General features: G+C 37.6%; 1 protein-coding gene across 2 annotated transcripts in view; it reads left to right on the top strand.

Annotated features, from left to right (window-relative positions):
* The first annotated feature begins 1,159 nt into the window (after window positions 1-1,159).
* Window positions 1,160-25,756, top strand: part of CLIP1 (CAP-GLY domain containing linker protein 1) — a 59,878-nt gene continuing 35,281 nt past the window's right edge. Inside the window, exons 1-8 of one of the 2 annotated variants that reach the window (XM_009695508.1) lie at window positions 1,263-1,356; window positions 1,850-2,418; window positions 15,513-15,637; window positions 16,746-16,962; window positions 20,116-20,313; window positions 20,684-20,787; window positions 22,975-23,035; window positions 24,165-24,197. In XM_009695508.1, coding sequence (XP_009693810.1) covers window positions 1,263-1,356; window positions 1,850-2,418; window positions 15,513-15,637; window positions 16,746-16,962; window positions 20,116-20,313; window positions 20,684-20,787; window positions 22,975-23,035; window positions 24,165-24,197 — 1,401 coding nt within the window. Of the gene's footprint in view, window positions 1,357-1,849; window positions 2,419-15,512; window positions 15,638-16,745; window positions 16,963-20,115; window positions 20,314-20,683; window positions 20,788-22,974; window positions 23,036-24,164; window positions 24,198-25,756 lie in introns of both variants that reach the window. The other variant, XM_009695509.1, reaches the window with a different exon arrangement.

Raw genomic sequence — 25,756 nt, 5'->3', positions numbered from 1 at the left:
ACCTTTCTGCCTGTGCATGTGTACTGATTGGTGCCAAAATGCTGAGTAAACGGCAGGACTGAGACCTGCTTTACAGTACTTGTTTGTCATGTTCTGAGCAAACAGTTGAGCAAACAGTGTATTGCTACATCTCTCTGTTTCCTTTCTTTTTGTCTTCAATTTCTTTGTTTAGATGCGTGCTGGTGTTTTTTAAAGTGGGCATAGCTGTTCTGTCAGTGCCTTTTATATAAAGCTTAGAAAATAGCCACGCTGTGTTCATGCAGAACAGTTTATTCTTTCAAAGATGGGAGGAGACCAGTCACCTCACAGTTTGGCTTGGAATTCATATTAAAGAAAAAAAAAGTACAGATTTTTTCATTATAGATGAAAAAGCCTTTCTAAAGCTTTTGTAATCAGAGGGAAGATGCCTTCTGAGGCAAAACCCTGATGACATGGTTCCCTGAAAAGCTTATAGCTGGCTTCCAAATCAGAGCAGGGCTCTATCCTAGCAACGTAGGGAAGAGTCCCTCCTCCTCTTTCCAGAGGAGCGTAGTTGAGGCACTGTGTTGGGGACTGCGAGCCAGTGTATCTTGTGATCTGAAAGATCACATACAGCTGAGGTGGATGTTTATTTCTTAGTTGTCATCATCTAATTCTGTTGAGCAATTGTAGTTTTTCAGTTCCAATCTCTCTTGAAAACTTTGGGGTTTTTATCCTGAAATTCTGGTTCTCTTGATTTCTCTTGCAGTTAGTTCTGTAGTCTCACGTTGTTTTTTCTGGGATATTGCAACACTTGAAAAATGTGACTGAGAACAGTAGGGTGCGCAGAGTGGCTATATCTATGTGTAATGTTAGGAATGTTGTTAAGGGTTTTGTTTTTGGTTTTGTTTTTTTTTTCTTTCTTACAATAGCCTTTTAGTTCAAAGCTCAAAATGAATACAGCAGCATTCAGTGAAGTGAGTTATTTTGGTGTTTTAGGTTCAGACTTGCTGTCTTTTAATAGGAAATGGCCTTCAAAAGATGAGGAGTCAGAAATGCTGTCCTGAGAAATGCTTCTGGTTGTTACTGTAAAGCACCTTTTATCATGCATTTTGTACACAGACTATGCGTATATGTAGAAATTTCTTCTGCAGGGGTTAAAATACTGGGTTTTGTTTCATGTCTAATATTTTTATATACAGGTTTATTCCAGAGTTGGAAAAACTCGAATAATATATTTTATCCATGTTTGGAAAAAGATAGTTGCTACAGACAAAGAGGATTAACCCTGGTATTGCAAAAAGATGAGTATGTTAAAACCAAGTGGACTTAAGGCTCCTTCAAAGACCATCAAGCATGGGAGTACATTGCTGAAAACACCTGCATCTGTTGCAGCTGGTAAGGAATATTTAAATATCATAACTTTTCCCTTATTCCTCTTCTAACAAAAAGTACATTGAAAGCTATGAGTATACACTATTTTTACTATTTACACCAAGGTATGTTTGCTTGTATTTCTGATCTAAAAAAAATGATGTGTACAATATCCAAAAAATCTGTAGTTACTAGTTGGATGTGATCAAGCAGTTTTCCTTGAAGAGCCATTGTCATGGTAAAAATGATTGGGTAGTTTTTGAGGTAAGACTTGTAATCTTTACAAGATTTTTACCAAAACCTACATTAAATACATTCAATGTCTTTGTCCTTAGATTTTGAATTATTGTATTCCAGAGATTACAGTGTTTTCATCAGTAAGAAAATTTGGAATTGTGATCTCCCTTTTAGAAATCATACTTTTCCAAATGCTTGTTACATTGAAACTAAGTAATGACACGCTCTGGTGTATCAGTGTACTTGATTCTTGTTGCATTCTCATTGTACTTGGTTCTAGCTCCAGCAGAAAAAGCAGCTTCTGGTGAAAAGACCTCAAGCACAACCGCTGCAGATGCACATGAAGAGTTTGTGGATGATTTCAGAGTTGGGGAGCGTGTTTGGGTCAATGGAAATAAACCTGGCTTTATTCAGTTCCTTGGTGAAACACAGTTTGCTCCAGGACAATGGGCAGGGATTGTTCTAGATGAACCAATTGGTAAGAATGATGGCTCTGTGGCTGGAGTTCGCTATTTCCAGTGTGAACCCTTGAGAGGAATATTTACAAGACCATCAAAATTGACAAGAAAAGTGCTGACAGAAGATGAAGCTAATGGTACACAGACAGCTCATGCTTCTAGAGCTACATCACCAACTTCCACATCAGCTGCTAGTATGGTGTCTTCATCCGCTGCTGCACTTCCCCCTTCAGGAATTCCACAAAAAACGTCACCGCTTGCTGCTAAGGAACATTCGACTCCTCAGATTAGCAATCTTTCAAAAACTGCGAGTGAATCTATATCAAATCTCTCTGAAGCTGGATCAATGAAGAAAGGAGAAAGGGAGCTCAAAATTGGAGATCGAGTTCTGGTAAGATTCCCCTGCAGCCTCTGTGTCTGCTTTTGATTGACTGATAAATTATAACCCCTGCTAATATTCAGAACTTTTCTACTGTTTCCTTGGTCAAGGTAATGTAAATTTATGCTCTAGCTTTCTTTTCATTGAGTGTCTTCTGTAGACAAGCCTTTGCATGCAGTTTTGCATACTGTAGGAAGATCTTTGCAGTACCAAGATAAAATGGTTAATTTGGCAGTTTTTAATCTATTATGTATTGCCAGTGCTTAAAAAAACATTCAGTATTTGTAGCTTACCTTTCCATACCTTCAAGAACTACAACCACGCTAGATAAAACCCGAGCTTGTGAGATCTTCATGCAGCTCTTTTGTCCTATTCAGGGCCATGTCTTTAGAAAGCTAACAGTAAAATAATGGATTGTTCCCCTGAGTGGTGATAGGCAGCAACACAAGTAGTCACATAATGCCACTGATCACCCAGGAATTACGTGTTCTGTTGGTGATGTGCCATGTTACTTGGCTGCCCTTCCTAAATTCAGAACCATAAATGCTTCTGCTGATGTATCATTTAACTCTTTTAAAAGGGAGTTAAGTTTTGTTACTTTAGACATTTTTTTAAAATAATTATGTTGTATACTTTTTATATTTGGATCAGTGTAATAGAGCATGGGTCATTTTTGATAACTGATTTGACATACACCTACTAAGAAAAGAGGGAAACTTTACCTTGGAACACTAGGCTTTGCTTGAAAATGGAGTAGAAAGCTGGTGGTAAATCGTTTATGTTGTATTCTTTACTTAAAGGCTATGTATGTAGCCTTCAAATATAAATGGAATGATACTTGTCTGTCCGCCACATCTACGGTCACTGTAACAGAGATCTGATTTTAGGTTTGAATTACTCGCATGTGTCATTAAGCTGAAGATACAATCTCTTTTTATTTAGAATATAATTTTTTTAATCTCCATTAGGTAAAAACAAGGACAGGAACGAATGCCCTGGCCTAGAAAGCATTTCTGGGGTTACTGTAAGAACCTTGTGTAGAAAAAAATCTCATGGATTTTATTGTTTGTCTTGCATTGTCCCACCAGATAATGATTCTGCAGTGAAGGTGGATTGATATTTTAATTTTTTTTAATTTTATTTTTTTAAGGAAGAATTTCACTCCTCTTTCTGTGTAAAGAGAGCTTAAAACATAGGGCCAAGTTGAAGAAAGTGTGAAGGAGACTAAGGTGAAACAAGGGCAGGGTTTGGCTGACAGCTAGAGTTGGGCTGAGATGTGTTTTCTTGGAGTGGCAGCGGAAACAAAGATTTACAGTTTATCCCTGGCTATTTCTGTCAGAGACTAGAGCCTTGTCTTCCAGTCAGCATCCTTTTTTTAACCACTTGTTTGCCTTTTTCTGGAGGATCTTTGTGAGATCTTCTGAGATGTCCTCTTCGGTTGGGAAAATTTTCTGATGCCTATGAAGGCATCGCTCTAACTTTCCTGTATCTTATTAGTGCAAATTACAGAAGAAGGGTATCTTGAGTGCCACTGTTTGGTAGTAATAAGGTCCCAAATTCTGTTTAAGTAGAACAGATTAAACTTAGTATTTCATCCTCCCTATTTTTCTGTTTGCCTTAAGTCTTCCTGTTGAATCATCAAATTGCAGTTTGAGGTTTTGGGGCAATTCCTAGCACAGTATGTCAGTGATGCATATCTGTAATTTGTATGCTAGTATAAGACAGTGTATGCACAGGAATATGAATGTTAAATGGACAGATTTCTTGTCTGCTGTTTTTTAACCCTTTTGAGTCCCATGCTAATTTTTTTGTAGTACATCCCAGACTCTGCTGATGTTATGTCTAATAATATTTCAGGTGTAAATATCTTAAATTGCCAGGCTAGTGCAAATATTAGTAAACTTGGCTGAATAATCTATGCATCTATTAATTATTTTTTTTTTCTGTCTCTGAAGTCCTGTCCAGCACTATGGACTGTAGAATTGAGCTGTTACTGAGTAATTGCTGGAAACTGTCCTCAGTGCCTACAGCTAGCACCAGTTGTTGTGAGAGACCTGCCTGTCACTTAGTGTAGCTTGCTTAGCCACTCCATCTCCATCAAAGGTACAAATGCAACTAGACAGCTCCGTGTCATTTGTTTCTTATTTGTACTGACAGCAGTAACTTTTTGGTAATATGTTACACAAGAGGCTTGATGGAATTTCTGAGTCCCACCTCAGCACAGAATTTCCCCTCTAAGTGACAATCGAGCATCGTAGCCATGAGACATGCTCCAGTCTGTACCGTTTCAGAACTCTAGCGACTAAATGCTGTACACATTCATCAGTTCTTGCAGCTTGGACTGGCTGCTGTTGAATACTTTATGAAGATTCTTAGTAATAGCAATGCCGTGATGATTATGGATATATGGGGGAAGCAACAGCTGAGAATTGTGTCTTGAAAACGGTGAGCCTCCAGCATTGTAGAATTGCAGTTCAGCAGAACAATGAATTCATGATAGACAAAAGCTCATTTGGGAGTCTTATTAAAATACCGAACTGGAAAAGTATGTCCTTAAGGGCAAATTTGTAGATGGTTAAGACACGGCTCATCAGCTAAGATTACATTCTAGAATGGACTTCAGATGTGGCTCAACTTTGTTGATCTTAGTGTGTGATCTTAGGGTGTGGAGTGCTACACTGGAGTATTTCAATCTGTTAAATTTTTTCCTCCAACTTTGATTTTAAACTGTGCTTAATAGGAATTACCTTGAACTGATCTGTTCTTTTTTCAGCTGGCTGGTTTTGGATGGTGCCTTCAACAAAAAAGGCAAAATCATAAACCTTTTTTTTTTTCTGCCCAATCTGGGTTATCAAGAAACAAGAGGCCATTCTGACAACTGTTTAAATGCTAGAGAAATGCATTTACCAATTCACATCTCAACTTGGCTTCTTTTTTGCATTACACAAATATGGCACAAGTTTGTTGAACCTGAAGCGTTGGGTTCAAAGCATTTCAGGCTTGACAAACTGAGGTTTCCCAACAGCTAAGCTTTGTTGGAACATTTTTCAGTTCCTACCGAGATGTTAGTACTATTGCTCTACATGAAAAGAAGCTGTCAGCTCTTCACAGTTGCTTCTGCATTCTGTCACAGCGAACTACTGCATCAGATGTTCATAGCCAGTGGTGTTGGGATGAGGTAGTTTGATTAAAGGCTGTATGTGCAAAGAAATCTTGAAGAGATTATTAAAACTGTAGTGCGTGGTCTGTATTGTTTTGTGTGGATATAAAAAGGTCTTAAGCGTTATTTTCTTATTCCTTTGATCTCTAGTTGTTTCACCAGTCTTCTGTGCACTGAAAGTTAGAATTATGTACTGCTACATGGTCCCATAAGTAGAGTCCCCCCAGACTTCTATGAGAGAACTGATGTCTTTAAAAACCAGATAGATTTAGTAATAAAGGAAGCTTGCAATGTCTGTATCCCTGATTTATTTGGCTAAGAAGACAGATGTCCTACAGGATCTTTCCTTAATTCACATCAGGAAGAATAGTGGTTGCATAGAAACTAAGTGTTTGGGACACTCATTCAGATGCTTGTCAGAGAAAAGAAATTCCACTGCAAAAAGCAAGTAGAGTTGTGAGGTGATGACCTATATATTCTCAAATGAAGGCTTGCTTAGAGTATCTCATGTGAGGTTGTGCTGAACAATGCAATAGAAGCAGAGATGAAAAGATGCAAAAGCAAGCAAGCTTGGTTTTTCAGCAGGCAGAAAACATCTTTTTCCAAAAGACCTTGTATGTAAAAAAAAAGTTTCATTAACATCAAAACAGTGCTTCAAGGTATGTGATATGTCAGCCAAGTTGCATTCCTGTGGATGCCTGCAGGAAAATACTTGTAGTAGCTTTGCTGCAACAGTCAGCTATAACTTTTTCTCCCCCCTCAATTTGAAGATGACATGTTCCAGGCTGTTAAATCAAGTTGTAAACATCAGAAAATTAGCTCGTGGTAGACATCAGCATCCGTAAGGGAAGTATAATAACAGTGGAGAAATTACCATTGTCCTGCTTTCTTAGGAGTTCTCTTTCTTGAGATTCTGAAGGAATGAAAGCAGATCAAAACCAAATCAAACTAAGTAAAGTGAATATGTGAGCCGAAGTATTATACCCCAAAATGGACGTTCCAGTGCAGAAGGAGAGGTCCTTTAGATTTCTGTAGCTTACTTCTTCTCAAAGGTGATTAGGTTAAAACAGCATGCAAGCCCTCTGCTGTCTTGGAAATCTCTGGAAAGAAGTCTGTCTCCCTCAAATGCTGGTATATCTGAGCCATATTCAGCAAGCATGGACTTAATTGCCTAGCTGACTTGAAGCTGAGCAGTAATTTTCCTTTTACTAACAAGTATTTGGAAATACTTCATGTTACTATGTAGAAATATTAAAAATATAGGGAGATAAAGTACATATTTAAAAGATTTGTGGTTTCTGATGTTACTGAGCTTTTCATTTGGTGCATTGATGTATAACTTTTACTGGAAAAAAAATAATACAGCTAAACCGAAGAAAAAGTTATTAATGCAAAGAGTAATTCAAATAGCTCTGTATTAACCATAATTGCCATTCGTAACATCTGAAGAATGTTCTGGGATCTGGATATGATTTAGTTGTTAGAGAGAGGACATTAACTCTGGACAGCTCGATCTGATATTTAGGGATTGCTGTAAAGTAGGAAATGCTGATGTGGGAATCTGCACTTCCTTCATTGCACTTGTCCAGCCTTTACTGGGTTAATGACAGAGTGCAAGGTCTGTAACACAACTGTAATTGATTTGCCTGCTGAAAATTAGGCTACAGTTTGAGCATTTTGAACCTTGTATGAATTAGAATTCCTATGCAAAAAGCGATCCCATCTGGTGCCAGTGGAAGTGTTGTCACTAGGTACTAAACCAGATAGGGTTTTTAACTGAAAACTACTGCAGAAAACAAATTACTTTCAGGCTAAGCCAGTTTCTATTTCCTGTTTGAGTTGCAGCCAGAGAACCTGTTTGCCCTGGTATTGCAAACACTTATGATTTCTTAAGAGCCCAATGCAAAGTTGATTTTAAAAACAAACAAACAAAATTCCCTGAACCAAACCAACCAACTTGTTGAAATAAAAGGGGGAAACCTGCTTTGTGTGATGACCGTTGCACCTAGCAAAAGTTGAAGCAGCTTTGAGAGCATCCTAGGCTTTTTTGTGGAGAGACCAGATGCTGTATTATAAATAAATAAATAAAAATCTTATCAACCTAAGGGGCCTTAGCCTTCTCAAGGGATTAAAGTGCTTTCATTCATTTAACCAGTTACAGCTTCATCCCAGTCTGCCAAATCTGATGCTTCTGGAGCTGAGCTGTAAAGCTGTAACTTGGGCCTCTGTCCATATGTTCACAAAAGGTTGCAAACTAGATTTACAGGCATATGCTGATGTGGCCTTTTTGCAAAGTTACTCTCTATGCATCAGTAACATCTAATTTCTTCTTATTGTCTGTTTTACACTGCTCACTGTGTAAGTTACTTCTCGCTTTGTTATTTCTTACTAAAGCTCTTTAGTGATGTAGTAGGCAGAGACCGGTAGGAAATTTGTTTCCACCCATGTAACCTATCTTCAAGTAAACATGATGTAAGGCTGTCAACTGATTAAATTCCAGGGCTTTTAAAAGCAATGGCGGGGAAAAGAAACTTCACATGTAGGGGGAAGTTTCTTCCTTTAGAAGTAATCCTGTATTGTTCATGTGGTCTTTTTAAGTTTTCCATTTTCTAATTTCTGTAACATTCTGAAGAGAAAATGCACTTCTGAGTTTAGGCTATTTAAACACCTATAATAGTCAGTATTTGACTGTTAGAAAAACAAATATTCATTGGCATTGTTACAGTTAATGCAAAAATATCTTGCCATAATGCATATGAGGATAGAAAAGGAAGAAAAATTTGGAAGTTGAGAACATGCAGTTGTTGTGTGCTTTACTGGGGCTGTCCTCTCCTGAGCCGTCCTCTCCTGAGCCCAGTTAGTTGTAACTGCAAATGTACCACGCTGTTTAACTGCTCAGTCACGCTTTTGCTTTATCCTGAAGCTGAGTTGACTGTAAGGTATTTTGATGGCTTTGTCATGTTAAGTCAAGGATGAAAGTAATTCTTATATTTATGTATGAATATTTAGACATAGTATTTTGGATACTGTAAAGTGGTTGCCACAGCATGAAATACATGTGTGAGAATATAGCTGAAGGATAGAGGGTACCCAAAGGCTTCTTCTGTAATTCATTATCTGGGTGATTTTCTCTGTGCAAACTGCAGCTTTCTTTAAATATTACTTGTAAGCGTTTTTCAGGACCTATTGTTACCTGTCTGCTCACAGATACATAAGATGTTAAATTTATCTCATTGCAGCAAGGTGTGAGTTGTGTCTAACTGTGAGTCATTTTGTTTTGGCAACTCCTTATTTAATTTAAAATTGCATGTGAGTTGCTGGGATGTAATGGCAGCAATAGGTGACTTCTCCATACGTGTACTTAATAGTTTGTTCATGCAAGGCTGGGGTTTTTTTGTGTGTGTGTCTGTGGACTCGGTATCTCCTTTCCCCTCCCTCTGCCCTCCCAAGGGGGGAGTGGTATTGAGGAACGTGTTGTCCTTGCTCATTTCCACACAGGATGGGCGAAAGAACAATTTATTTATTTACTTATTTTAGTCTTCACCTTTGCTTTTTTTGTGTTGGCAAATTCACATGTGGCTTTTGTAGTATGGAATTGCTGTTAGTTTTTTGTATTGCCTCCTTTGTGACTGAATGAGTTGATTGAATGAATTGAACCTCAATAGCACAGAACTTCCAGAACCCTGGAAGTGAAGGGTTGTATGATAGCAGTGTGTCTGTGTGAGTGTCTTATCGCATGTTAGCCCTTTTGCCCACTTCGGCCTTGCTTTTGAACTTGCTAGTCAACTGCAACCAAATTGGGTAGAAATGTAGAGGTTTCAAAGGTAAGTTCTTAAAAGCTTCATGGAAACAGCCCAACAGATGGTAGAGAATCTAACCACCAATTTTGGAAAAGCTGCGATTTGCCTTCACAGATTTTTGCACACCAGAGAATCCACATGATCAAGGTCTTGTCTAAATACTGTTCCCATCAATAGAAATAGCAGTAGTCGCTCTTGCTTTTTTAGATGGCAAAGTCACCCGACCATAATATCCAATGCCATGTGAAAACTGACATCTTTAATCCTGCTATTCACAGAATTGCTGGTTTGAAAAATCTGAATTAGGGAGGCTGCTTTTAAGTCTAGTAGATACTCTAGCACTCTTCCAGTCGTGCCTTGATCAAGTGTCGGATATTATGGAGGTATTTCTAAAAGGAAATAGGATAATCTGAAGCTAGACTGTCTAATACCAAGAAAAAAAAGGCAGGCAAAAACTGAGAGAGGAACCAGGTGTTGACAAACTAAAACATGGCAGTTTTGTCAAACATGTTTTACTTCCTTCTTTGGAACTATAGATTTAATGAAGAAAACTCTGTTGTGTGGTGGGATTTTTTTTAAAATTTTGAATATTGTATAACAGTCTAACTTCAAAATTAGCATTGGACTTTATGGATACATTTAAGAACTGTGCAATGGATGGCAAATACACCCCCCCACCCCCCAAAAAAAAGGCTACTTTGGTACTACCATTGAGTATGGTCACTAGCGTGGTTTTAATTTGAGCTGATCTAGTGCTAATAGTACTCACTGCTTTGCTCCATGTGCTGGAAGTAATTGTAAATCATTCCTGGTGAAATCTCTGGACAGACAGAGGGGTAAATAACAATATGTATGGAGCAGTCCAGAGGGACATGTTATTTCATCTCCAGCAGGCCAAGCTGTTGGTTGCATTTACATTCCACACAGAGTTTATAAACCTAAGAATGAGAGCCTGAGCTGCCTAAGAGCCATGGGCAGCTGTCTGCTGGAGAGACTAGTGACTGAAGAAGATCCAGGAGCTAAAGGTACTGAAGAGGAGTTTGTGGGTTGATGTGGCAGAAGGACCGACGAAAATACATGATGCTCTGAGCAGTGCTGACCATGCTTTTGGTACTCAAATACTCTATGTAGTTATGTCCTTAGGTATTTGAAAAGCCCATTGGTGAGAATTCAGAACACAGCTGTAAAATGACTCAAGCAAGAGAAAGTATCTTGCAATAAAAGATTTGAAGAACTCAAACCATTTAATTTACAAAGGGAAAAATTGAGGTGTCTTGCTTAAAATATGTGTTCCTGCATGGTGAATGCCAGTTGCTGAAGAGCTCTATAATTTTCCAAATAAAAGCATAATGAGAATCAGTGGCTAGAAGGCACAGTCAAATTTGGTTTATTTCAAATTTAAATATGTTTCTAACAATAGAGTGATTAACTATGAAAACAGACTGTCAGTGGAAGCATGTTTTCTGATGGATATCAGCTGTGATCTAAAAACATCAACACATACAGCCTCGCTCTGTACAGCTACAGGGTTAATTACAGATGTAACTGAGTGAAATGTAAAGACCTGTTTCAGAAGAGCCAGAGGAGATGATCTGATGGTTCCCTCTGGCCTTGAGTGGGTGAACAAATCAATTAAATACAATAGCTTTTGCCAGCTGGAAGCAGTTCCTCCAAATTTTGAGAAACGAGAAAGAAGATTCGGATTAGTAGATCCCAGGTTTTCAGAGGTGGTGTGTGTATGGATGTTTTTTGCTTTTTCAGGTGTTGCAGATTGTGGGTGCTGTGGTTTGAATGGTTCTGAAAGTGCCTAGTCTATGTGACAAATCCAAGCGATGCTTTTCAAGAGTCAACATAAATAAGCGCCCAGGCAGAAGGGGAGATAGAGCAATTGTTACTCACCTTTTAACTCTGCTCAGCTGGTCTGATTAAGTGATAGTGTTACACTGACAAAGTTTCAGATAGTGGCTATCCTCTTTTCAAAAAGATCAGTCGCATTTTTTTAGACCTTTTTTTTTTTTTTCCTCTGGATTACACTGGTTTATTTGTTTCCTACTTCTGCTTATCTTTGAAAATGCAGCTGTACAAAGGTTCTCTCAAAGTTTGATGTGCTCATTGTGATCTGCTTTCATCAGGAAGTTTTTAACCACTTCATGTTTACAAACCTATTTTGCTACTTCACCTTACATTGCTGCAAGTTAATGTAAGCTTAGTTATAATTTGACAAATGGAATTGAATCACTTTTCCCATGTTTGACATAACACTCGTGAATTCCAAGCAAATGTCATCCCCCACAATGACCTGTAGCCTAACCTAGATTCTGTGGCATATTATTGCTTTATATTTTACAGCTTGACCATATTGAGTGTGATAGCTGACTAAAAAAAGCTCTGGCAGTTCTTTTCTCTGATCTATTATTTAGTGACCTGCCTTAGCATGAATGAAGGTCATGGAAAACTGTCTTCATGGTAGTGATGCCCCATTTTTGCATGTAACTTTTAGAAACTTTTTAATAAACTTTTTTTGCTGTTTCTTCTAGAAACTGGGCGTTTTTTTTTTTTTTTTAAGTCCTTCATGCACTACTGGGAAGTAGATCTGCTGGCATATGCAACTAGTTCATTTGGTTTTGGGGTTAGTGGGGGTTTCTTTATATTTTTTGCTATAATTCTTATAATTAAAATTTTTAATACTTTTTCTATAATTGTATAAAAAATGCTATAATTCTGTAAGTACAATTTTTTTTCATGTTGGTATATATCATTTAGTGTATTCATGTCTTAATCTTTTTTCTCCTTTAGAGCACTAAGTGTAAGTCTGTATTTGTACAGCAACTTTGATGTGTAGAAAAGCCTTTACCATACTGTGTTGTACAGTAGTACCTCATGTTGTACTACCAAGGGAATAAGTGATTATTTTCTTAAATGTTTTCAAGGTAGCTGTGTTGTCACATGCAGAGTACTTAATTGCAGCTGGAGACGAATACATTGTTTGAGGCAGATGTCTGTGACTGACTGGAAGTCTTAAATAGATGCAGGCTCTATAGAGTAATGCTGACCCCGTCTTTGAAGCTGAAGACTTAGAAGGCTTTTACTTGAACCTGAGCAAAACTGCATATATAGACCTTCGTCGATGCTGTGAGCACTTCACTGGCACAGTGTACTCTAATTCCTACTATTGGTAAGGATACACATTTAAATATTTGCAGAAAGCAGAAATGTAGTAGCCAGTCATTCGAAGAAGCTTGATTAGGTTTGGAAAAAATAAGAATTCTTTGGCATTCTTCCTTGTATCTTGTTTTAAAATAACCCTGGTACCATGGTTACAAGACTAGTCACATTGCTGTTTCTCCTGGGGATCTCATGTTGTGCATCCCCATATGTTCTCGGGATATGAATTCCTCCATTTGCTCACTCCCACTGGGCCTTGGGTTGCAGTCCCATGCACATCCACTGTGATTGCTGTAGTGGGTCCAATGGGCACTGGTCATTGCCAAAGCTTTTCTTCCAGATTGTGTCTCCCGGTTTGTGATTTGAATGCAATGTCTTTGAAATAAATGCCATACATTTTTTACCTAAATGTGGAAGACGAGCAGGGCTGAAGTATGAAACAAAAAGGAAAGAATATTCTGTACCCAAGTTTAATCTGTATTATCCTGGAGCTAGCATTACTTACCTAGACATTTATTTACAGCCTGAGTTGGAGGGAAGAGATTGCAACAGTTTTTCCTGTCTCTGGGATTCTTTGCAAGTAGTTATCCTTTTCCACTACCATGCTTCAGATAGCTCTTAATCTTGCTTACCCCACTTACCTTCCGAAGGAAAGGTTTGTGTGCGTGTTTTGGTAATCGATGTATGTTGTTTATTTTTAAAAAAACAAACCAAAAAAAACCCACAAAAAAACCCACCCCCCCACTCCTCCCCACTCAACGAAACGGCAATAAAATTCCTTGGCCTAGCTAAACAGTTCTGTAAAAGGAGCTGAGGAATCCCTCTGCGCAACTGCAGACTTGACTATTGTCTTTGATGGGATGCTGCTGATCTAGGCTATTGTTCTAGCTTTCCTGTCTAATTTCTTTATGTTTGTACTTAGGTTAACAATGTTTATCCTCTAGAAAATGTAGGTTATGTCTTGGGGTGAATAACGTGTGTCAACTTAAGGGATAGTTCTTCCCAGGAAATACTTTTAACAAATGTTATATATTCCTTCTTCACCACAGTGCCACAGAGGAGATCTGGCTTCCCCGTGACTGTTTTGGCTACTTACAGTTCTTTTTTTCTAAGACGTACTCGTGCTTGTTTTTTGAGAGGGGAAGTTTGTCTGTTCTCTGCCAAGAACACCAAATACCAAAGGTTCTACTAGTTACTATGTTAGGCTGAGTCATGATAACTGTAAACTTTGTGTATTTTTATTCCATGAAGAGTAATAATTTGCTACAGTGCCGCTTAAGGCAAGATGTAAGGGTGATCTGCAGATTAAACATTGTTTCAGGACCGCCTCTAATGAGAGAGAAGGGGACTGCCATCTTAAATATGGACGAAAGATGTCTGTCAGTTTTCTCATTTTAGTAATATCAAAAAGGGTTAATTTTTCTTCTCTGATCTTGAGGTTTGTGTGGATTAGGATTTTTTTTTTTCCTCATCAGCTGTAGCCTTGCATTGCTAACAGAGCTGTCACTCTGGGAAGCTGATGAGCCAGAAGCTAGAGCACAAATGTGTGTGGCAGCTACTGTGCACTGACTTAGTACTTTGTGGACACTTGGTGCTTTCATGCAAGATAATATCCTCCATTCCTAGATTCCTCACAGTTAACCTCTTGTGTGAACACTTCCTATATGTATTAATAGGAATTATGTAGTGTACTGTGATCATGCACCTTACTTTATGGCACAAGAAGCTGCTTGTTCTTTATTTATCCTGGGAAATTCCTCCCAAGAAATAGAATGTCTAATGTAAAAATTATATGAAATCCTAATTTACTTTTTAGTATATAAAAAGGAAAATTACAGTCTTTGTGTTAGCAGGTTACATCCAAACTCTTTGCCAAAGCTACGAAATGTTCCTCATTGTATAATGTGCGCTGGAAAATGCAAGTGGAAAAAGACCCAATGGCCCCAAAAATGTCCATGTTGAATTCAGTGAATCTCTTGAAAAGGTTTTCATTAACATTTGCTTGTTTTCATAATGCTAGATGCAGGCTGAACAGATTTTCACATAAATAGGGCACAACATATTGTCATTCTGACCTGCAAGAATCCCGCAGTTCTGGCTTGTGGCCCTTCTTGGCAAGTGTCAGCCACACGGAACACCTTTTGCTTCTTCACTTAGTGTGATTCTTCCCTCCCCTGGGCATTATGAAAAGATTTATCTTGCAGACGTTACAAGTAGTTGGAATGGCTGTAAATATTTAATATAAGTTTGAAAACAACTAATTTCTAGTCTTCAATTTAGAAGTGTTTGTTTTTTGGGGTTTTTTGGTGTTGTTTTTTTTTAAGTGAAGAAAAGAGAAAGAAAATGATTCTTCCCTCCCCCAGAATTCAAGTAGCTGTTTGCATCTACAGTTTTGCAGTGCTGTGCATCGTGCATCAGTTCTTTTAAGTGCAAGAGGGCTGTACTATGTAGTTTATCTGAACTATTCCTTAGAGAAAATAGGAAAGACTTTTTTTTCTCATTTCATTTCTTTTACTTTTCCTTACAAAATTAGAAATAAGCAGTTTTTAGAAATCCTTATTTACTGGTAGAAATTTGTGTGAAACTATAGTTCAGATCTATTGCATCCAGTATGCTGGTTATACAGAGTCTTGTTGAACGTATTTGTAATCTTACAGCCATATCAAATCACCTTATAGAATTGTGGCCTTCAATCATGACAGACTTCCTGAATACCACATTCAACAGAACTAAATGCTAGGGGAGTGATTTTGTTTTTTCTTTTTTTCTTTTTTTTTTCCCCTTCTGTACACAATTTGATTGTGAAGATCTGTTCAACATTAAAAAAAACTCCTAGGCAAGAGAATATGCAGCTTGAAGTAAGAAGCTGGTCACATCATTAATGTGCTTTGTAAACATGATTATACAGAAAGCTTTTTCACTCTATTTGGTATTTTAATCTGGAAATGCAGTAAAGGCAGTTGTGTATCTTACTGCTTTAGGTTGGTGGAACAAAAGCTGGAGTTGTGCGTTTCTTGGGAGAAACCGACTTTGCCAAAGGAGAATGGTGTGGAGTAGAACTGGATGAACCTCTGGGAAAGAATGATGGAGCTGTTGCTGGAACAAGGTTAGTCTATCATCAGATAGCAGCTGCCTTAAAGATTTTGCATCTCTATATTCTGTCGATTTTTTTATTTTTAATATCTGACATTAAACTTTATATCAAGGGAGGGAGGTAGGCTGTAAACCTGACTGTCTGCTGATGGGGGGGCGGTGTTAGACACTGATTTGAGTTTTATGATGCCTACGCATCTCTGAAAGTCTGCATCAACCCCACATTCATGGGATTGGTTGATCTCTCCTACTCCCATATGAGTTTTATTCATAGACTGGTAATGGAAAACACAATTTCCTGCTTTTTGAATGTCTGCTTGATTTCTCAGATTGGAATGAATGTTCAGCTAAGAAAATATCTCTGGTTATCTAATAGCTGAACTTAAGGGAAATCTTGCATCACAGGAACTGGAGGCTCCTATACCAATAGTTGCCTCATTGTAAAGACTGGCAACAGTATAGCTGCTTCCTCCAGTAAGTCACACTTAGAAAGCATTAATTCACATCACAATTTAACTTTCTTTCTCATTTGGTATAAGGAGCAGTCCTTTAACTCATTAAAAAGAGGTTTTATAAGGATTGTGCCACCTTAATATGGGTGATCATAACTTAAAATTTTAAGTGGCTTTTGTTTATATATAACCAAAGATCTATGTTCTGTGTAATCAAATATGCATACATGTATAGGTATGTATGCAATAAAATAAAATATAAAACTACTTGATTTAATTAAAATCTGATTTTTAGTTTTAGCTCTGCTATCACATTTGTTGTTGGCAGCTCAGAGGAATGTATTGAAGAGGAACGCTATGCATGTTAAAAATTCCATTCAGATTCAAAGTTTAGGAAACAGAGCTCTAGCTCAAGAGTTTACTCTGTTGAATTTCTGAAGTCTGATATAATCATGCTGTTTCAGCCTCTCAAAGTCCTCTTTCCAAATCTAGTGTTAAAAATACCCACCAAAATTGCAATCTAATATAGATTAGATTGTCACCAGCTGTTACCCTGTCCTTTAATTCTTTTAGACTATGGATCTAGAAATCTTTGTGAAGCCAGACCATGTATCTGAAAAGACGGAAGATAATTTAGTACTCTCATCTGTCTGCTTTGCTTTTTTAAAGGTATTTTCAGTGTCAACCAAAATACGGTTTGTTTGCTCCAGTCCACAAAGTTACGAAGATTGGATTCCCGTCAACCACACCAGCGAAAGCAAAGACAGCTGTGCGAAAAGTGGTTGCGACTCCCACAGCCCTGAAACGTAGCCCAAGTGCATCTTCCCTGAGCTCTCTCAGTTCTGTGGCATCTTCAGTAAGCAGCAAGCCAAGCCGTACAGGACTAGTAAGCTTCTTTTTCTATTGCATGCTTTACGTTCCCAAACAGGAATCCACATGGCACTTGTCTGTGATGTACTTGCACAAATTGAGAACAGAACAGATCTTGGGCAGAGCACAATATACATTTAATGATGCTCTCTTTTCATTCAAAGCATGCATGAAGGAAGGAAATCTTAGCTAGCCCTGAAGAGTAGCTGAAAATTTGAGTATTTAAGCTTACACAGTTAATTCAAGCTAACTGAGTTACTGCAATAAGAAAGGGGCTTGTGATGCCAAAAAACTGAAAAGGCATGAATGTTCTCTGACTCCATGTAGTTGTTCATTTTTCTAGCACTACCTCTGTCATATGGGATTTGTGTTTGAGGATCTGGTATGTGCTAAAACTTCCATAGATCAAACTTGTTCTATTAAGCAGGAAGCTTCAAATTGTCTAAAATGTAAAAGGTTTTCTTTAACAGTAAAAGAGATGAGTCAGCTGAGAAATACAGAAGTAGCAATTGTCAAGTCTTTGCTGACAAGAAGCCTCTTTCTTTTCTTTTAGATTTGGTTTTAATCCTATGAATTCATAAAGGCTAAATGTTGCAAAGTACAGTGGCTCAGGTGAATTCTAACACAGTACTAATGCCACCTAATACACTTACTATGGATTCTTTTAAAGTTGCTCTGTTACATAAATGTCCTAATCTTGGGTTCCAGCCATAAAATGGAAAGCTTCTGGGAAAGCTGCATTTTAAACAGTCTCTCTTTTAAGGCAATTAAAAGCATAGAAGTAATTGGTTTTTTTTCCACAGTCACCCTGGATTTTTTTCCTTTTTTTAAACCAAAGTACATAAATACATCTAATTAGAAAGAGATCACTCCCACTGGTCTGGAACTGGTTAGCTGGCATACTGTCCCACTGACCAGCAGGTGCAGAACAGAGAGGTGACTTACCACAGTCCTTCAAAACTGAAGCAGATTACAAGTGAACAGAGGTCAACAGTTGGTCAGGGCAACAGGGTTAATACCTTATCACAAAAAGCGTAAGGGATTTTTACTTGGCAGAAACAGTAGGACTTTATTACTTAATCCGTCCTGGAGGTTGCACTTCCAGCTGCAGAGTGCCCCCTGCTTTGAAATCAGTGGACTAGCATTTGGTAGGACCTTAGGTTCAGGGCAGACTTCAGGAGCTGGTGGTGAAGCATTCATATGGACCTCTACATTTTATTCCATATACTGTGATACTCTAAGTAACAAGAGAGTACAGTTACACATTGTAAATGTCTACAGTATATTTGCTTATTTTGCCTCTGTGTTGTGCCCCAGGGCTTTTGCATGTTTGGGGCCATAAAATATAAAGTTTCTGTAATCCATTTTTTCTGGCATTAAAATTCCAGCTTTCTTCCAACTCTTTTTCTCAGGCAACATGAACATTTGGTTGTCATCCAAGTTGAAAGGACTACCAAAATAATTCTGACACTTTTTCTTTAAAAGTTAAGCCGCTGAAGAAATAAGACTTCCTGAAATCAGTTCTGACACAGCAGACTTTTTGTGCTTCAATTTCTAGGAAAATTATAACTTATCTGGAAACTGCTGGACTCTTACATCTCAGTTATTCAGGCTATTACTATTTTTTTTCTTCCTGTGTAAGAAAAGCAAGTTATCTAATGATTTAAGAGGACTGTCTGATGCAATTTGTATTTATTTCCAAATCTGAAGGAAGTTGATGTTTCTCTGAAATCTTTTGGATTTCTTTTGGAATCGGGACTTAAGTTTGATTTGAAGAACTAGAATTGTTAAAAAGCAGTACATTCTAGAATCAGGTATCTTCTAGAAACTGAGAGGATCTGAAACAACTAATCTAAGCATCAAAGTGCAGGATGATTTATTCTATCTTGTACATTTTCAGTCACTTGGTACAGTGTTTGCAATGGATTGTAGACATATCATTCAAGTCTGTGAGGAGGCAAGTTAAAGGGATTGTGTAGCAACCATGGTAACAGAAGGGGAAATGTGTTTTTGTGATGACAGAGAATACGTCCGTGTTATGCTTTCTGTTGGGAATGTTGTCCAAAGCCAGCATTCCAGGCTGTATATGGCAACTGTTCTTCACCATTTTGATCTCTGAAAGGATCTTGGAAGAAACATTCTCCTATTTGTGGGCAATACTATTAGACAGAGCTAAAGGTTAACATAAGAAGAGCAAGCCTTTGTGTATTGATTTTTCTTTTAAATAAGGCTTTAACTGAGGTGTCATTTTCATCTAATACTTACACAAATTTCTGAGCTGTTAAGCTGTATTGGATTTTTTTTGGTTCAGTTTTTGCTGTTTTCACAACTATAGCTTACTTTTACTCCATAATTTCAGTTTATTTACTTTCCCTTCTAGCAAAAAAGCTCTTGAGGAAGTAGAAGACAGTGCCTTGCTGAATTTTCACTGACACTGGTTCCATTCAGTGGAGCAGAGATCATGCAAGGTCAAGGAAAACCCTAAGGTTCATTTTAGCTATAGTTCTCCAGATTGATTCATTTTTATCTATTATCTTTGTTTAATATTTGAGATTTTTTTCCAGAAGTAATTTAATTCCAAGTGATATAAACATATGTTTTAATCAGATACCAATTGTTCTTCCTCATGAGATTTTAGCCATAAGGCTGACTTTTTAGGTCAAGGTAAATGCTTTTCATCCTGGATGTTTTGTTGCCATAGGAGAGGTGCCAAATACCAGTTGTGAGTTCCAAAAGCTTTTGATACAGCATTTGGAAATGTTATACTGTTGCTGGTGACCCAAGATGATGACTTGATAACTAGAGGCACCAAGTTTTTAACTTGCTAAAAGGCTGCCTTTTTTTTAATGCAAAAAGATGCTTGGAAACATAATGAGCTATAGCCTTTGTGTGAGTGTACTAAGCATACCTTCAATTGAGACTAGCCTTTTGTTTTTGCTTCAACCCTTCTGTCTCCTACAGGCTAGCTGCTGATTGCTACAAAGCAGTCTTACTACACATGTATGACCATTGTTAAATTCTAGAAAATGAAGTAATTTAAATGTAAAAGGAGAAGGTACAGTAGGTCACAGAAAGCATTTGCTTTACTAACCCAATGTTTGTAGAGTCTGGAGATATCCCTTGTTTTCACTTGATACAGAATGGTTTTTAATGTATTTACTTTGTGAAGTTGACAGAAACATCCTCCCGGTATGCAAGAAAAATTTCTGGTACCACAGCCCTACAGGAGGCACTGAAGGAGAAGCAGCAACACATTGAACAGCTCCTGGCAGAAAGGGACCTGGAGAGGGCAGAAGTTGCAAAAGCAACCAGTCACGTAGGGGAAATAGAGCAGGAATTAGCACTTGTTCGCGATGGACATGATCGGGTAAGAATTCTTAAAATTGAGGCTTTAATACAATTGACTTAATTTCCAAAACTGTGTTTTCTTATTGAAAAGGTCTGGGAGTAAGAGGTGGTGTTCTAAAACTAAAGTAGTCCGTACCTGTGAGATCTTCCTTGTGGGAGCTTTGGCTTGATGAGATAGCAAATCTACTTCATTTAACTCATTTTTGTTGAACTTCTCTACACACCTCTACAATCTTTTATTAGATATATATTTAAGTATGATAACATTCCTCTCCCTTGGCTCATGACTTTACCAAATTGTGATTACTGAGGTATAGATACATAACTTGGAAAAAATTCATGTATTACCCAACTTACTAGATTTTGTTCTTACTCCTCCTGCCGGTTAGCATGTACTGGAGATGGAAGCAAAAATGGACCAGCTACGAGCTATGGTGGAGGCTGCTGATAGGGAGAAAGTGGAGCTTCTCAATCAGCTTGAGGAAGAGAAAAGGTAACCCAAAACTGTCTTCATTAGTATAACTGTTTAAAAACAAACTTTGCATTAAAAGCAAATGCTATGGTGACTTTCAAATATGAAACAAATTTTTAATAATGCAGATATGGGCAATTATTGTATAAAATCGTATCGCAGTTTCTTAAAATTAATACCAAAAATCCCCCCTCTCTTAAATTTGGGGAGGGAAAGCCAAAGAAAGTGGGCTTCCTTAGAGACTGTAGCTATTGTTTATAGCTGAATTTCATGCAGCTCATTCCTTTTAGTATTACTTTCTGTTATAAAGGATTTTATTCCTACTCATATGAAATCTATGGATCATATGTGATCTTCTTGAAACACTCTTCTTCCACCTCCAAATGAAAATTTTGGTAATCTCATTTCCTGACAATGCTGGATTGGGAATTTACAGTCTAGTTCTCTCATGAATAATTTATTACTATTAGTCATGTGCTTCTGTCTCTTACAGGAAAATCATTAAAGCCATTAATTTTAATGCCTTTTCGAATTCCCTTTCATAACCATTTGGGGAAAGGAACTGAGATTACCAAATAGGTACAGTGAGGTTAGGAAAGGAAATAAATGGATAAATTGTTGGTTAGGTAAGGAAATAATTTGATAAATTGTTTCAGTGAATTTGGAATGCTTTTGAAAAGCAAGAGTCTACTTCAAAACCCATTGTGAGTCTGCCCTGTAGGCTTCTGTGTGCCCCTGAAGTCAGTCGGATGTCAAACTCTCTGAAAGACCTGCCTAAAACTAGAAATCACAGATGAGAAAATGCAATGGTAAATCCTGGGCAATTCCTTTACGGTTTTCATGTTGCCTTTTTATGGGACCCACTCTGGCTGAATTTTCAGAACAAGCAGAAGAGTTAGGTCTGGAATTATATCTATGAAATAATGCAGTGGGTTTTTTAATTTTAAAAAAAAAAAAAAAGGCAGCTTTGCAGCACCTCTGGTAGCCTGGCTGTGAACCTACTTTCACTGAGTGCCAGGTCAGTGGGGGTCTGTTTTACTGCAATCCTCCATGGCCTTGAGCTCACCTTCAGCGTGTTGCTAAGCAGCGTGGCAGTGCCGCTGTGCGCCTGCTACCCATGCGCCTGCTACCCATTCACTGAAGTGACGTCCTACAGCCTGGAAAGCATTTCACAGCTTCAGCGGTGTAGTATTTCTCCTTCCTCCTAACCCCTCTAGGCTTATTTACTTTGAAAGTTCTCTGTAATATGTGTTCAAGTCAGTCTCAACAGTGACTTGAAGTTAAATAATCTTTAATCCTCTGTTTCCCAAAGCACATTGGTGAGACCGACTTTCAGTAATAAGTTCTTATTGTCCTTTTATTTTAGACATCCATCACTTGTAACTCTCTTTGATGCAGTGATTTCTACATCTGTCAGCCAAGCTGTGGGCACCAGCAATGTGTGTAATTCAAAGGAAAGAAGACATGCTTTTCTCTTCCTTTGCAACATCTTACAGTGTTGAAAGGATCCAGGGGAAAAGGAAGAGATCTGCCCCCTTGTTCATTGGGGTATACCAGAGTCAGGGGAGGGAAGAAATAACTTTTTACACATTTTATTTTAACTCAAATATTAGCTTCTCACCTCTGTCTTCTTGTTTTAAGACTCCTGTGTGGGCAAGGCAAGTCAATGTTCTTGCTTACACTCCCATTCTGCATCTTGCAGTTCATCTTGACACCTAACATATGTTTGTCTATGCTAAAGTTTTGATGCAAGTTGACCAGCGCACTTCTAGAAGGCCCATGGGGATATCTTGGATCTGCCCTATCTTTCCGACTGTTTCTTAGGTGAATGATAGAATATACAGAATGTGAGATCAAACTGTTCATTTAGGTGACCTCTTTTGAGGACATGCAGAAGGGTGAAAGAACAACAGAATCAATGATAACTTAAAAAGAAAACCTTTAACTTGTCAGAAAGTGCAAGAAATACTTTCTTTACAGAGCTGCAGGAAGACTGCAGTGTCTTCCTTACTTTGTTAGTGGTTGTGTTTTAAAGACAGCAACTTTCCTTCTTTCTGATACTTCCTGTGAGAGATTTCTCCTTAATGTTTCTGGCAGTTTGCTGGTACAATCAGAATGATGTCACTGTAGTTCTGATTTCCACTGAAAAGTGAGCTTGAAAGCATTTTCTTTCAATGTTGTCTGAATTTTAATGAATTGTCCCCACAGGAAAGTTGAAGACCTTCAGTTCCGTGTGGAAGAAGAATCCATTACCAAAGGAGACCTAGAGGTAAAATATCTCCAGCTTTGTAAACAGGATATGTAGTAGGACACACGAATGCAACCAGTTCAGATTAAGCGTACTGTTCGCTAGAAGAGAAAGGCAGGAATGATTAATAGATGCAATAGAGGTCCAAGCATATGCAAAGCACATGAAAGTGATTCCCAGTTCTGCAATCCTTGAGTAAGCTAACTGTCCTGATACTACAGGATTGCACCCCTCATTCAGTTACACACTTTAGCAAGGGTTGTACTGTAGAATGGCTGTAGTTGTTTAGAGTAATTAAATTAACTCATAGAAAATTCTACCTTTTGATATTAAAAGTAACCACCACCAAAAATTCGTTTTCAAATTGAAATAGCAAGTTAATATTTATGCCTTTGAAAATTAATATTGAAGACTAGTCCTGTTTGTCTTTGATCAATTTTTTTGAATAATCCCTGTGCTTTCCTTAGGGAAGATTGCTTAACAAAGAATGTTTTATCCTGAGAGTTATTGCACACAAAATCTAAACAGCAATTACTGTGTGCAATTTTTGTCTTTGTACTGTTTATATAACTATAACATCAGGCTAAAACACAGTATGTTATTACACAATGAGAATAGAAAACATTTAATGAAGGATTACTCTCAAATATTTGAATGCTGCCAATTTTTATCCCAAATTTCAAATTAAAAAGCAAGATACTTTTTAGCTGTTCTACTTGTTGTCTCATCAGAAAAATATTAGAACTTCTTACACAGCATGAAGTACAAAATTAACTTGTGTTCTTGTGAACCATTTATGATTAAAGTGCTAGCCTTATGAAAATTATTCATTTCATGTAACATTTATTTTATTTTAGTCTTCCATTCATTTTAAGATACCTATCTAGATTCTTCATAGAATGCTCCTTTTATTGTTTAGTCCATGGAAAATCTTAATTTTTTTATTTTTTGTTAAATCAGTCGATAGTCATGGCAAGCCATCTTAAAGACTCTGGTTTGTCAAGCTGCATAACTTGAGTTATAACTGAATAAATAGAGTTTAAAATGAATTCAAAATAATGAAATGTATCCTGTTGTTTGTGTTGAAATGATAGTGCTAAGTCTGCAGGTGAAATATTTTTGTTTGTTTGTTTTTTAATTTTACTGATAGCGAAAGAGGCAGATTTCGGAAGACCCAGAAAATGTAAGAGGGCACTTAAATGTGCAGAGACATCCCATGTTAACAGATTGTGTGCAGAAAATGCTTATACTTATTCACTAACTGCATAATCTGTTATTGAAACATTGACTCTAGTATTTGTGTGCATGTTGCTTTCAGAGCAATTACAACATTTATTGAAAAGAATGTGTGTAATGACTAAACGTTGTAATCCCCATTAACTGAAGAGAGGGCAAATGTGTCATTAGAATTCTTTAGGGTCAAAAACTTTGCAACTGATGGAAGAGTATAGGAGCTTGTAGAAAATGACTGTCCAGGATCTCGAAATGTCTTTCATTTAAATGTAGGATTTTAGTTGCTTTCTTCAAAAAATCCTGCATGCTTTTCTATGAGCTCCTACTGCTGTTCAATAGATGCAGTATGTAATTAGCTGATTAATTTTTCTGAGGAAAAAAATCAGTATGTTCCCCACCTCCCCTTATTTGTTTCTTTTTTTTTTTTTTTGGCATGAAATGCTAAGGGGAGAGATGATTAAAAGCATCTGAAGTATTAGTGTGCAAAGCTGTCTGATTTTACTGTGTCTTCATGTAGCTTCTCTTTGAATTATGTAGGAAAAATATATGTTACTGGATAACAGAAATTACCTTACAAGACGTTTAAGCAGCCCTCTTGCTTCCATAGCTCAGAATAGTGGAATTTAAAAGCCCTCTCTTTGATTTAACTCAGGAAAATTTATCCCAGGCTGCCTCCTCTGCTGCATCCCCAGCCAAGATAGGAAGTTCTCAAGACTAAAACTGGTTTCCTGCTGTGCATTCTTAGGTGTTCCTTTTGCGAAGCTACTTCAGCGATCTGGGTCTCCTCTAGTCTTCCAATCAGGCTCACGGTGTGTTAGAAGTAAATCTGCATGTGCCCTTCCTTTCTCTTGTTTTGTGCACTCCTTGTTTAATCCTATCTTTACTCCTGATTTCCCTATTCTAATTTTTCCGTAAAATATGGACATCTTCACTCTCTAAAGGAGAGAAGTGGGTGATCCGTTAGTTTCTAGGCTAATGCTTCATAATCTCAGTCGTGTTCTGTGATTGTTACCCCAGCACGAAGGGACTGAAGGTCATCTTGCCCCTATCCCAGAACTGATTATCAGCATTTATGGCTTCAGCACAATTTCACAGTTTGACCTATAGATGGAAAACTTAACAGTAAGGTTTATTTTGAAGTGAAAGAGTAACTAGAATACACAAGTGCTGAAAATAGCTGATGACTGGTCTCTGAAGTTTATTTGAGTGGAATTCTTTAAGGTTCAAGGCAGACTAAGGCTTGTCCCGTTTCCCTATCACTCTTAATCTAACTGCGAAGCTTTGGAGAAGGTGAAGGTGCTTCCTTTGTTGTTTTGTTTGGTTTTTTTCTTCTCCGTTTTTCTTTTCCATCTGAGTTAAGGTTTATAATCAAATTTTTTTTTTCTTTTCATAGTGCTGTGCTCTTCTCAGTTTACTGTACTCTGGGTTTCCTCAAAGAAAAATAATCATTTAGACATTTCTCTCTAGATGATCAGGAGAGAAATTTGAGTGATTCAAAATTTTGCAGTG

The sequence above is a fragment of the Cariama cristata genome, unplaced genomic scaffold, assembly GCF_000690535.1.
Source record: "Cariama cristata isolate BGI_N322 unplaced genomic scaffold, ASM69053v1 scaffold5272, whole genome shotgun sequence".
Taxonomy (NCBI): Eukaryota; Metazoa; Chordata; class Aves; order Cariamiformes; family Cariamidae; genus Cariama; species Cariama cristata.
Note: the sequence above shows the minus strand (reverse complement) of the source record. Positions and strands in the feature narration are given on the sequence as shown.